The 14,283-nt window shown below is 44.7% G+C and overlaps 1 protein-coding gene across 4 annotated transcripts; it reads left to right on the forward strand.

Annotated features, from left to right (window-relative positions):
• Positions 1 to 236: 236 nt before the first annotated feature.
• nfkb2 (nuclear factor of kappa light polypeptide gene enhancer in B-cells 2 (p49/p100)) lies at positions 237 to 13,989 on the forward strand. Of its 4 annotated transcripts, none has more exons than XM_058650964.1 (24): positions 237 to 336; positions 1,357 to 1,464; positions 4,585 to 4,624; positions 4,722 to 4,797; positions 5,204 to 5,244; positions 5,676 to 5,774; positions 8,015 to 8,166; positions 8,248 to 8,360; positions 8,928 to 9,083; positions 9,185 to 9,289; positions 9,377 to 9,465; positions 9,656 to 9,794; positions 9,912 to 10,046; positions 10,127 to 10,273; positions 10,357 to 10,498; positions 11,519 to 11,633; positions 11,792 to 11,999; positions 12,080 to 12,249; positions 12,358 to 12,460; positions 12,616 to 12,770; positions 12,892 to 12,961; positions 13,038 to 13,210; positions 13,311 to 13,422; positions 13,530 to 13,989. In XM_058650964.1, the coding sequence occupies exons 2-24, from the start codon at positions 1,448 to 1,450 to the stop codon at positions 13,598 to 13,600; spliced, it is 2,628 nt and encodes an 875-aa protein (XP_058506947.1). In that variant the 5' UTR covers positions 237 to 336; positions 1,357 to 1,447; the 3' UTR covers positions 13,601 to 13,989. The 4 variants fall into 4 exon arrangements, with proteins under 4 accessions (XP_058506947.1, XP_058506949.1, XP_058506951.1 ...); XM_058650968.1 differs by having other exon boundaries at positions 270 to 336; positions 1,357 to 1,400; XM_058650966.1 differs by lacking the exon at positions 1,357 to 1,464.
• Positions 13,990 to 14,283: the final 294 nt, after the last annotated feature.

Genomic DNA, 14,283 nt, shown 5'->3' on the forward strand with positions numbered 1-14,283 from the left:
AAAAAAAACAAACAATAATGCTGATAAAATATCAAGCAAAGTTTTTAGTTTTTTTAAAAAAAAACAAAGCTATATATTTATTGCACTTTCATGATGTTCATGGCGTCATACTTATGTTTTTTTTTAATCATCGACACAAACGTGTGTGTGTATGTGTGTGTGTGTGTTAACGTAGTTAAAACGATGGACCGCGCGGTTGTTTACAGTACTTTATTTTGAAAACTCTCAGACGGGAAGTGATGTCAGGAGCGTCGCAGCAGTTTTCTGCTCAGTTTTTAATCGTTGAAATTTTTGTGAACAGAAAAGCTGTGAACGAAGCTCGCGCTGGTGCTGCAGGTAAAAAAATCACCTTTATCTGTGACGTCACACCGTCAACCTCCTCTGCGTCACTTTAAAACAAACAAACTTCTTAAATCTGCGGGTTAAACGTCGTTTCTGCTGCGGTTTGTTGTGAACTTTAGCTAAAATACGATAGTGCTAGTTAGTTTAACGGTTAGTTCAGGCTAGTTTAGGTTAGTTTAAGGGTTAAAGTGTCAATTGAAACTTTATTTTAAGTTTATTCAAGTGCCAGTTAATTCCTCTATGTTTTCAGGTTGGATTTAAAGTTTAGTTTAATGGTTTATTTCAGTTAAATGTAAAAGGTTATGATTAAAGATTATTTTGAGTATAATTGAAGTGTTGATTTAAATTGGGTGACTTTAAGGGCAATACTCTCAGGCAAACTGACGTCTTAATTCCATTTTTAAGTGTCAGTTAAAGTTTTTAGGCTTAAGGGTTGAGTTCAAGTAAGTTTTTAGGTTAGTCTGAGTGTTGGTAATTTTAAGTGTATATTTACATTTAATTAAAGCTAATTGAAAGGTTTGATTTAAGGATTCTTCCATGAATTATTTAAGGGTTAATTAAAGTGGTATTTATTTATGCATTATTTCAGGGCTTATTTCAGGTAAATGTTATTTTCAGTATAATTGAAGTGTCAGTTAAAGGGTAGTTTAAGGGTTGTTTTCAGAGGATTTGTGTGGTTTTGAACTGAAGAGATGAATGAGTGAATGATGCTCAGGTGTGTGAGTGAGTTAATCTCCAGATTAGAGTTTAACTGACAGTGAAGCAACACTTTTTTTTGCCTTCTAAAAGTCAAAGGTCAGCACAGGTCACAGTTTCCCGACAGTACATTTGTATTTGGATCTGACTGATGCATGATGGGATACGTTGCTTGCTTATTTGGTGAGTTGCAGGCTGCAGATAGCGTGGCCTTCTTTGCCTGGATGGTGGACACCTGTGACTCTGATTGTGCTAAGCTAAACTATAGCTTGAGGATTGTCCCTGAATGATGATGGAAATTCCCTCTGATGTTTTCAGACACAACAGCGTCACATGTTGTGATCTGCAGGAAAATCCCTGAGGTAGGAAGAGCAGCCCTCGTCTTCATCGCTATTTCTGCTGAGTCATCATGGCCGGAGCGCTGAGGTACGTCTCAGTCACATGACTCAGGACATGATGAAGGTGTTTCGTGATGGTTCAATTATGTGTGTTTTTTTTAGAAAACCGCCACAGATCTCATATTTCGAAGCGTTTTGAGTAACCATGGTGACAAATAATTGCAAAAAACTGCAAATAATTTCCACATATACGTGAAGTAAACAGTCAAAAAATGATTTCAACCCAGCTAAAACAGGGGTCTCAAACTGGCGGCCCGGGGCCCTCCAATCGATTTCATGCGGCCCTCCAAACAATATCAAGTTGCGACGAGTCATTTCTATATGTTTTTATTTTTAAATTAATAGATTCATTTTGCATTATAAATATGTTTTTTTTATTGTTGCATATTAAACAAGCACTTATATTTTGAAATGATCCAATCCAACATTATTTGTAAAGCACAAAACAAACACAGTGGACCAAAGTGCTGTACAGAATAATGGATAAAAGACAGAAAAGCTCACACAAGGCAAAAGTACGTATAAAAAAAAAGGAATTAATACGGCATATTGATATGTCATTTTGAGCTCATGACGTCCACCGCAACTGTTGCTTTTCCAAAAAAGTTGCTCTTTTTTTTTTTTTACTTGACTGGCCCCCAACTGACCAGACGAGACAGTCAGTGGCCCACAGGTCATTTGAGTTTGAGAACCCTGACCTAAAAGAACAATTACAAACAATTGACAAATCATTTTCACTCAGGATCTCACAGAAACTTACAGAGGTTTCTTAGCAGTTCTTAAGAAAAAACCAACATGTCTTATCATCATTTGACATTAGAACACAAAACATAACAATAACATGGTTGTATTATTATTACTCAAAAACATAATGTAGGCTTAACTGGTCAACAATAGCAACAGCTTACTCACCTCCGCTGTAGAAAAGGTTAATAAACCTTTAACAATAACGTTGTGACTGTGGCACTCGTCTTGTTTCTCACATCAGGGTCAGAGGTCACTGTGAGGACAAGATAAACATAACAGTGAGCTGTTTAACAGCCGATGCAACAGATTTTACACAGACACACATGAACGCGGTCTGTGGGCGTAACAGCATTGTATTCTTCCTGCACGCTGTTACCACGTGTAACGTTACAGCCAATCACCGGCAGCATTATCAGATCTCGATCACGTGATTAACTCCGTAGGTATCGAAACTTAGAACCGAAAAACAAGGCATGTTTCGATACCCGGTAGTATCGAAGCATTTCGGTCGGTGCCATAAAAGAACCGAAGTTCGGTGCCCAGCCCCAGTCACGCTGTCGTCATACTTTAACATAGAGACGTGGTTGAAGCTCACAGCCCACAAGACTTGAGACTTTTCTCACTGAAGTCAAAGTTTTGATACGGTTTTTTAAACAGTTGCAGTTTAAGTTTTGTACTTGTGTGTATTGCACCGTTCGAGTGGCGCTCTGCTGAGGTCCATGTGTTTGTGTCCTCAGAGACAAAAGATGTTTGTGTCCTCAGAGACAAAGATGTTTGTGTCCTCAGAGACAAAGATGTTTGTGTCCTCAGTAGAGCTGAAACGATTAATCGATTATTTATCGATTACTAAATTAATCGACAACTATTTTGATAATCGATAATCATTTTTTCATGATTAAAACAAGATTTCTGATTGTTTAAGCTTCTTAAATGTGAATATTTTCTTCATTTCTTTGCTCAGGATAACAAAGAAATCCTTAAAAGTTAATCATTTTGGTTTGTGGACAAAACAAGACGTTTGAGAACGTCATCATTTCGAAGTTTGACGAACACCGATGAACATTTTTTAAGGTTTTCTGATATTTTATGGACCAAACGATTAATCGAGAAAATAATCGTTAGTTGCAGCTCTAGTCCTCAGAGACAAAAGATGTTTGTGTTCTCAGAGACAAAGATGTTTCATGTCCTCAGAGACAAAGATGGTTGTGTCCTCAGAGACAAAGATGTTTCATGTCCTTAGAGACAAAGATGTTTGTGTTCTCGGAGACGAAGTCCTCTGTCCTCAGAGACAAAGATGTTTGTGTTCTCGGAGACAAAGTCCTCTGTCCTCAGAGACAAAGATGTTTGTGTCCTCAGAGACAAAGATGTGTCATGTCCTCAGAGACAAAGATGTTTGTGTCCTCAGAGACAAAGATGTTTGTGTCCTCAGAGACAAAGATGTGTCATGTCCTCAGAGACAAAGATGTTTGTGTCCTCAGAGGTAAAGAGATTTGTGTCCTCAGGTGATGTCCAGCAGGAGGCGGCACTGAGGTCACATGGAGAGAAAAAGGAGCTTTTTCACTGAAATCACCTCTGTGGTTTCCTGCTGAGGTCAAAGGTCACTCTGTAACAAACAAACTTCCCCTCAGTTTTTCTCCTGTGTTCATGTTAATGAGTTAATGACTCTGCTGCCGTGTGATTGGCTGTCAGCAGCATCATCATGGTGGGGGGGCTGTCCCCACAGTGGGGGAAATGTTTGACGAGACAACGTCAAGTCAAAGTGAGACAGAGAAAACAGGAAGTGAGAGAAAAACGGAGGAGAATTCACGGGTTTGTCCTTTAATCCAGCTGCTGTGTGTGTGTGTGTGTGTGTGTGTGTCACTGCAGTGACATCATCATGACTAGCCCCTCCCCCTCCTGTGCTGATCTGGAATTCTGGGGGTTTTCCTCGCTCGGCCACTTCCAGGAAGTGACTGAAAAGAGAGAGAGGAGGGCGAGCGACACTGACATTCAGTGAGAGAGAGAGGAGGACGAGTGACACTGACATTCAGTGTGAGAGAGAGAGAGAGAGAGAGGAGGGCGAGCGACACTGACATTCAGTGTGAGAGTGAGAGAGAGAGGAGGGCGAGCGACACTGACATTCAGTGAGAGAGAGAGGAGGACGAGTGACACTGACATTCAGTGTGAGAGTGAGAGAGAGAGAGGAGGGCGAGCAACACTGACACTCAGTGAGAGAGAGAGAGAGGAGGGCGAGCAACACTGACACTCAGTGAGAGAGAGAGAGGAGAAGAAGAGTGTTGAAAGTGAAACAGCTGCAGGTTTATATTTATTTGTTGTTTTTTGTTTGTTAGAGTCAGTAAGTCTCACACACACACTCACACACACACACTCACTCACTCACTCTTGTGTGTGTGTTTTTCAGGATGACTGAAGCTCAGTTCATCAACGTCTACGACAGCGACGTGAGTCTAAAAATCATTCAATTCTTTTACAGGAAGTTCTCATTTGAAGGATTTTCAAAATAAGATGCATGTGTTGATTTTTGTGTATTTTTTTCAGCTGCAGTTAAATCTGATGCCGTACGACTACATCCCTCCTGTGGACATAAAGACGGAACCTTACATACCTGAGACAGGTACGCAGTGACGTCATCATCGCAATTAGAACACATTTAGAGTTTAATTTTGTCCATTTGTTTGATGAACACCAGAGACAAACTCAGAGACAAAGATGTGTCCACAGACGTGTCCACTGAGACAAAGACATGTCCACTGTAAAGAAACCGAACCATGTTTCACTGGAATCAGACGTTTCCGGTCCCAGCTGAACTCGTCTGTTCTTGTAAACACAGAACTGAACTTCCTGCTGTTACAGGAAGTGACTGTGAAGTAGCAACACCTGTGAACGTAGAGCTGCACTTTCTAGAAGTTACTCACTGGGAAAACACCTCCTTCTACCTTTTGACTACGTGTGAAGAATCTACGTCTATGTTTTTGTGTTGTTTTTTTTCAGTCACCACGAGTTCTGTGTTTGTGTTTCAGCTCATGGTCCGTACGTCCAGATCATCGAAGAACCAAAACAGGTGAGAACATGATTTCCTGTTGAAACAAAAACTCAAACTGGCTGCCAGCATAGACACAAGCGAGAAACTGATTTTATCTACTTTACTAAAGACTCCTGTCTACGATCTCTACGTCACATGATCACGTCTTTATCTCACTGTTAGACAGATTTTATAACACGGAACTGAAGTTTGTAAACCACTCACACACACACAGGAGTTGTTGATCCACTGCTGCCTCCATCACTAAGTTCAAATGTCTTATTTTGTCACTTCAGTGTTTGAAATCCAACGTTCAGATTGACCTCAGTGACACAAAGTGACCACATGAGGCAGCAGAGGAGCAGCAGCTCCTGATGAAATCACTGATTTTTCATGAGACAGTTTCCATATCAGAGATGATCATATTTGTGTGTGTGTGTGTGTGTGTGTGTGTGTGTGTGTGTAACCAGAGGGGATTTCGTTTCCGTTATGAGTGTGAGGGTCCGTCTCATGGTGGTTTGCCCGGTGCCTCCAGTGAGAAGAACAGGAGAACGTATCCGACTGTGAAGGTGAGTGACATCATTGTTTACCTGCTGATAACCATGACAACAACAACAAGCGACCAATCAACATATCATTTACAACCTGCAAGAAATGTGTTTTCTGTGTGGATGAAAATGATTTTCCAAAACTTGTTCTCGTGTGCAGGTCAAAAAAGTTGAATTATCCCTTTATATACAGTTATATACAGTTATACACAGTTTATATTCTCCAACGTCTTTAATCGTCTTTAAAGACGACATTTCATTGATCACACATTGATCACACATCCTCATGTACAAGCTTTTAATTTGAAAGGGTTCCAAATCTATTTGACAGTGCTTCTTATACTTTATAATGCTTCTTCTCCAACTTAATGAACCATAGAGAACAAAATACAAGAAACAGGAACTGATTTCCTGTGAAAACTGTACTTTTATGGCTTTTCTATGTGCTGTACACGGAGCATATAGCCTAATATTATATAATACCAATACTAACCTGGTACTCGACATATAAATGTGTGTGACGACGCTGCAGGTGTTTTATGAGGTTGGACGTGTTCCCTCCTTTGGCTCCTATAGCTTGGTGGCAGCGCCTGCACAGTGGACGGCCATCGTCTATTGCTTTACCGTCTGTGTCTCGTTTAAAGCCAAAATAGTTCCAAATGTGACTTTTGGTGCTTGGTGCTTCTGCCATGGTGAGTGTGTTGTCTCGTGTTAGTGACTCTAAGCCGTGCACACGTCTGGGCGAGACAGAACTTTAGCTTGTTGTTTGTTTTGAAGCGAATTTCTATCGAAGCGGAGCTGTCTTCATGGAGTTCGTTCTTGCCGGCAGAAACACACGAACAGCCAATCAGCTAACAGAGGGGCGGACCCAGCCTGCAGAAACAGCCTATCATATCTCCCAACGTCACCAGTAACAAGCAAACAGCCAATCATTCAGCAGCTGTGTCGTTTGGTTGCAGTAGTTCCAATGTGGGTTTGTTTACAAGGGAGTAGCATGCAGTGAGAAGCCGGGATGCTTGTCGCGGAAACTGACACCGGTACTATAGTAATCCACGGTAGTACCGTTGTGTAGAATTTCTAGTTTTGTAGGAATCGTTCCAATTTGGCACTTCGGGGTACCGTGGGTACTGTGGATATCGTGCGACTCTACAGGGGCCCGTTTCAGAAAGCAGGTTCAACAAACTCTGAGTTCAAACCTTAACTCCGGAACAGCTGATCAGCATCAGTTCAGTTCACTCTGAGTGAATCATCATCAATGGAGCTCTGATACTACGATTCACCATGGCAACGGGTAAACAAAGAGCACAGCCTCCATTTGAATCCAGTGAGCAGAAATATGAACACATGACATTTATGTGAAGAGAGGAGTGAATAAATGAACACTGTTCCATTTAATACAGTGTCATTCACTCATTCATCCTTTCATTGATGATGATAAATGCTGCAGTCCTACCATATGTTCCATTAGATTTGATCTTTATTCAGCTGGAACCTGACGACACAAACTGAAGATGAGAAAACTATCATTATAAAAGTCACTCACTTTCTTCACTCTATTTTACATGAAAACATTTTGCTCAACACTATTTCATGACGATATTTCCACGTGTAAATATAAACACAGTCAAACATTAAGATTTGGTCCAGATTCAAAAAGTCACTTCTGAACGACACTGAAGTTAAAGTGTTTCCAGCTGCATCAGCATGATCAGTGATCTATGACAGGAACATGATGTCTACAGAACCAGAGAGTGTCTACAGAACCAGAGAGTGTCTACAGTGATGATTGGTCTACAGTAACACACACACACTCACAGTGTTGTCCACATCCATCATATATTCATCATAAAAGTGTTTAATCAAAGAAAGTCCTTGTGCTAATGAAGTAACCATGGTGTGAACTACAGTGTAGTCAGGGGGGTCTCAGCCCCTGTAATGAGACCTGAGCTCCTCTGGAAACATGATTTGTGAGATTTTGGGGGTTTTGTGATGGATGTGATTCAGGTGTGTGTGTGTGTGTGTGTGTGTGTGTGTGTGTGGATGATACGTATACGATGATATGATGCCTATCGAGGCGAGTAGAGCCGGTGGAAATACGCCACACGTCCTCCCTCTGAGGCACACACAAGCGTCCGTCCCTCATCTCAGGCTTAACTAACTCAGAGTTTTCACTTAACCTACTTTCTGAAACGGCCCCCAGGAAGGAGGCAGCTTCATGACCTGATTGTTGTTGTTTGTTTGTTTACTGTTTTGTGTCTCAGATCAACAACTACGTGGGTCACGCTCGGGTCGAGGTCCAGCTAGTGACACACACAGATCCTCCACAAGTCCACGCCCACAGCCTGGTGGGACGCCACTGCACCGAGAAAGGCACCTGCACGCTGGACGTCGGCCCCAACGACCTCACCGCCTCGTCAGTGTCCAAAACAAACAAACAAACATGTAATATGTAAACAATAGTGTTGGCGCTGACTGATGATGTCACTTCCTGCAGGTTCAGTAACCTCGGGATTCTTCACGTGACCAAGAAAGGTGTCGTCGATATTTTGTACAAAAGACTGAGAGACGAGAGGAAGCGACAGAAAGGAGCGCACTGCACACTGACAGGTAAAAGAGCACCTGAACGCCTCACACACTGCACACTGACAGGTAAAAGAGCACCTGAACGCCTCACACACTGCACACTGACAGGTAAAAGAGCACCTGAACGCCTCACGCACTGCACACTGACAGGTAAAAGAGCACCTGAACGCCTCACACACTGCACACTGACAGGTAAAAGAGCACCTGAACGCCTCACACACTGCACACTGACAGGTAAAAGAGCACCTGAACGCCTCACACACTGCACACTGACAGGTAAAAGAGCACCTGAACGCCTCACGCACCGCACACTGACAGGTAAAAGAGCACCTGAACGCCTCACGCACTGCACACTGACAGGTAAAAGAGCACCTGAACGCCTCACGCACTGCACACTGACAGGTAAAAGAGCACCTGAACGCCTCGCGCACTGCACACTGACAGGTAAAAGAGCACCTGAACGCCTCACACACTGCACACTGACAGGTAAAAGAGCACCTGAACGCATCACGCCCCGCACACTGACAGGTAAAAGAGCACCTGAACGCCTCACGATGGTGATGGTGATGGTGATGATGTCACTTCTTGCAGACGAGGAGACCTCGTGTCTGAAGGAGGCAAAGGAACTGGGGAAAGTGATGGACCTGAACATCGTCAGGTTAAAGTTCACCGCATTCCTTCAGGACAGTAACGGAGGATTCACCAGAGCACTCAAACCTGTCGTCTCCAACCCCATCTATGACAGCAGTGAGTCAGCGCTGCGCGCGGGGGGAGGGGGTGGGCGGGAGTTAAGGAGGGGGTGTGGCCAACAGTTGTTTAATCCACTCGTGTTGGTTTTTTTTCGCCAGAGTCTCCGAATGCATCCAACCTGAAAATCTCTCGGATGGACAAGACGTGCGGCTCTGTGCTCGGAGGAGACGAGATCTTCCTGCTCTGTGACAAAGTGCAGAAAGGTGATGTGACTTCCTGTAAGCCTTTCAAAATAAGAGCACAATGAACAATTTGAACGTCCCTGATTAATCAGAGCCGATGTGTCACAGATGACATTGAGATTCGCTTTTACGAGGAGGATGACGAGGGCGGCTGGGAGGCGTTCGGAGACTTTTCACCCACCGACGTTCACAAACAGGTACACACACACACACACACACACTGTTGTTGTTGTAGTTTATTGTATTGTTGTTCATTTTTATGTATTTTAATCATTTTAGTTTTGCATGTCATCTTTGATGTTATTATTCTCCTTCTTTGGTTGTTTTAAAGTGTTGTACTGATAAAGTTGATTTATTTGTATTCACAAAATTCTCTCTCTCTCTCAGTACGCCATCGTGTTTAAGACGCCGCCGTATCACAGCACAGAGATCGAGCGTCCCGTCACCGTCTTCCTGCAGCTGAAGAGGAAAAAGGCCGGCGACAGCAGTGACCCAAAACAGTTCACTTACATCCCACAGGTCCAAGGTCAGTCTCCGCTGTCGCCGCCATCATCATCATCATCATCCTCATCGTCGTCGTCGCTGCTGCCACCGTGCGGCGTCACAGAGACGTGGTGTTTACAGTCTGTGTTTTCTCTGTCAGACAAAGAGGAAGTGATGAGGAAGAAGCAGAAGCCACTGCCGCACTATGAAACCTGGAGAGGAGGAGGAGGAGGAGGAGCCGGGGGGTTCGGGGGAGGAGGAGGTGGAGGAGGCGGGGCTGGAGGAGGAGGAGGAGGTGAGGATTTAAAGATGAAGAAGTTAAATCCTGGGCTGCGTATGTGAGAGAGTCATTGTGAGGATTTTTACTTCCTGCAGGATTTCAGTTCAACCAGCAGATGAACGGAGGGGGAGGAGTCTACTTCACAGGAGGCTTCACAGGTTTCGGCGGAGGGGGAGGGCCTCAAATGTCAGGCTCTGCCCCTCAGACGGGGTCACAGCTGCAGCAGCAGCTGTTTCAGATCGGTGAGACTCGTCGTCCCGATCATGTGACCTCACTGGTCAGTGTATTTCACCTGATCGTCACAGGTTTTTTTTTTCTTCTGCAGCGACGACACTTCACAGTCGAGCATCATCGAGCGCACGAAACACCGCCGCCGCCCTGCTGGAGTACTGCAGCACTGGCGACGCCCGAGTCCTCCTCGCCATCCAAAGACATCTGTGCGGTGTCCAGGACACTAATGGAGACACGTGAGTTCACACTGACTAGATTTCACACTGACGTGATTTCACACTGACGTGATTTCTCAAAGATATTTTTATTGAGTTTTTACACATTACAAAATCACAAAACAAGAAACCTTATCTAACCCAACCCCACCCCCCAAAACACATCATTACCTAGCCAGACACATTCACAAATGAATAAACAGGATAAACACAGACTGTGCTTAATTCCTGGTACAGGAATGTACCACTCCTACCACCTGTAGGTGATACAATTCGGACCAAAGCCAAATTTCCTTAAGGTCTCAAATAAATATGCCCACTCTATCCGGTCAAACGCTTTCTCCGCGTCTAAAGAAAAGACACACTCAGGAGTTTCACCGGAGGGGAGATTTAAAATGTCAAATGACCGACATATATTGAAATAGGAATAACGATGCTTGACAAAGCCAGTTTGGTCTTCAGATATGACGGAGGGTAAAATGTTCTCCAACCTTCGGGCCAAAACTTTTAGCCAGAATTTTAACATCAACATTTAATAAAGAGATCGGTCTATATGAAGACTCTGTCGGATCCTTGCCTTTCTTTGCAATAAGGGTGATACATGCTTCATAAAATGATGCCAGAAGCTTACTCTGCTCAGACTGACGCGATTTCAGACTAATGTCAGTTCACACTGACGTGATTTCACACTGACATGAGTTTAGACTGACGCGAGTTCAGACCGATGTGATTTCAGACTGACATGAGTTCACGCTGACGTGAGTTCACACTGACGCGAGTTCAGACTGATGTGATTTCAGACTGACGTGATTTCACACTAACATGATTCATGACTGACGTGAGTTCACACTGACGCGAGTTCACGCTGGAGTGAGTTCACGCTGACGCGAGTTCAGACTGACATGAGTTCAGACTGACGTGAGTTCAGACTGACGTGAGTTCAGACTGACTTGAGTTCACGCTGACGTGATTTCAGACTGACACGAGTTCAGACTAATGTCATTTCAGACTGACACGAATTTTGTGTCTGTTTTCCCACAGTCCTTTGCACCTCGCCGTCATCCACCAGCAGACGAGCGTCGTGCAACAGCTGATCCACACTCTGCTCAGCAGCGAGCAGCGCCGCATCCTCAACACGGCTAACAACCTGCGACAGGTGAGTAGGCCCCGCCCCCTACCTCTCAGCCAGTCATACGACGGAAGAGACGATTCGACAATTTCCTGTCGCGATCTTCCCAATATTGTGATTGTATATCTATTAACATTAGCTAGCATAATACATTGGCACCTGACCTTTGACCCCTCCCACTACAGACTCCTCTCCACCTTGCCGTGATCACACGGCAGGTGAAGGTGGTGGAGGAACTGCTGAGGGCGGGGGCGGACCCCAGCCTGACAGACCAACATGGCCGCAGCCCACTCCATCTGGCGGCGCTGGCCGGAGACAACGCCGCGGTCCGCCTTCTACTGGCTCACCTGGGGGAAAGCCACGCCCACTTGGTCAACACGCCCGACTACGACGGTGAGATGAGGGAACCTCAGTGGGGCGTTCATGTTGTCGGGGTAACGTGTCGTCCTCATCTCTGTCTCTGCCCCTTACAGGTCTCCACCCCCTGCACCTAGCGGTGAAGAGAGACGCAGAGCGCTGCCTCCGCCTACTGGTGGAGGGCGGAGCCAAGATCAACGCACCTGAGCAGAAAAGCGGAAACACAGCGCTGCACCTGGCCGTCAGAGAAGATCTGTTCAAGGTGGCGTGTACACTCATCACCGAGGTACGACGCCCACCTCTGACCTTTGACTTCTGCTGTCAGTTAACAATAATGAAACTAGTCTGTACATTTCTGCTGAGTCATGTGACACAGTGACTCGTGTGTTTTCAGCTCAAGGCCGACGTCAACGCCTGCACGTTTGGAGGAAACACGGCGCTGCACCTGGCCGCCGCTCTGGGTTCACCCACGCTCTGCTCAATGCTCATCGCCGCAGGTCAGTGATTTCACAGACGTGATTTCTCACGAAACTAGTCTGTACATTTCTGCTGAGTCATGTGACACACAGTGGCTGAAAAATCACGTCTGAGATCTGACGCGATTTCACACTGACGTGAGTTCACGCTCACATTATTTTGTCTGTTTTTTCAGGAGCTGATAAGAACGTGGAGAACGACGAGCCGCTCTTCAACGACTCATCAGAGGAAGACGAGGTCAATGATGCCGCCGTCCCCATCTCACAGCCAATCAGCTCCCGCAAGCGAGCGGCAGGACACACCCCCCTGGACCTCGCAAAGTGCCAAAAGGTAACAATGTGCACTTTCAAAATAAAACATTCGCAACCTGTAATTGAAATTTTGTTTGACGAAATTTGACGTTCCTTGCGATGTGAGTGAATACATTTTCCTTGTCTCCTTGTCTCCTCAGGTGAGGAACCTTTTAAACTGCAGGCAGAGTTGTCATAGCAACAAGAGGATCAAAGCGAGCAGCACTGAAGGTTGGTTACTGCACATGTTTGAAGCTCAGAGGTCAGAGGGGCGGAGCTTGAGTGTGTGCTGTGTTGATGTGTGCAGAGCGTGAGGCTGGGGACGTCCTGGACGAGGACACGCTGTCGCGGCTGGTGGACGTGCTGAGCGTCAGCGATGTCCCCTGGAGGAAACTGGCGGAGAAGCTCGGGATGATGACGCTGACTCATCTTTACCAGGACAGCGAAACGCCGTGTCATCATCTGCTGCAGCACTATAAGGTAACAGCACCACCCACAGGCCACAGCTGGTGTATACACTGTTTTTTTGGTGTTGTCTTGTTAACCGTTGCAGCTGCTGATGTAGTATCTTTTATCACAGCTAGGGGGCGGTCCGGTCGACGGTCTGGTTGACGCTCTTCAGTCGCTCGGTTTGTCGGACGGCGTTCGGCTGCTGAGACGTTCGGAGACAAGAGAAGACAAACACAGTACAGGTAAACAGCCATCACCATGACAACGCCTCACTCGTTCCTGTGCTCACCTCGTTCATGTGCTCACCTCGTTCATGTTTTCACCTTGTTCATGTTTTGTGTCCGCTCAGACGCAACGGTCGACAGTGGCTTCGGCAGTCAGCCCATGGAGGAGGAGGAGCCACAAGTGGCCAATCAGTGATGAGCGAGAGCTTCGTCAGGTCTGTTTTTAACGACCTTATTCACAGACTCTGATGTCATCGATGACGTCATCGTTGATGTCATCTAAGACAAAAGTTCCTTTGTAAATGTTTTGTTTTTGTTTTCTGCTTTTTTTTCACTAATATATTCATAGTTTTAATGTCTGACCTTTTTTGTTTTTTGAATGTGTGTGCGTGCCTGTGCTTGTGTGTGTGCATGTGTATGCCTGGGCGTGCGTGAGTGTGTGTGTGTGTGTGTGTGCGCGTGTGTGTTACATGGTGAATGTGAAGAATTAATGTCAAACTGGAATTTCCTGTTTTCTGTTGAGCGATGTTCATCATTGATGTAAAATGTTTTAAATGACAAAAATAAAAATATAAATAACTACAATGATGACGTGTTCCTTTTGTTCTGTCACATTATGATTTATGATTTTATGGTTGGTTCTGGTTATTTTGTTTTTTAAATGTTCATCATGAGTCACAAATACAAACAGTTTCCTTTGTTTAATGACAAATAATATTGAACAATCGTTTTCCTGCTGAAACACAATAACAAAGTGTCGCTCAGGTCTCCTACGTGTCCATGTCCGTGTCCTGTTTAGAAACATGACAAACAATCTGAACCGATCCAGAAATAATAATAATATAAATATATATGTATATTAGGACAAGAACAAATTAA

The sequence above is a fragment of the Solea solea genome, chromosome 15 (genome assembly GCF_958295425.1).
Source record: "Solea solea chromosome 15, fSolSol10.1, whole genome shotgun sequence".
NCBI lineage: Eukaryota > Metazoa > Chordata > Actinopteri > Pleuronectiformes > Soleidae > Solea > Solea solea.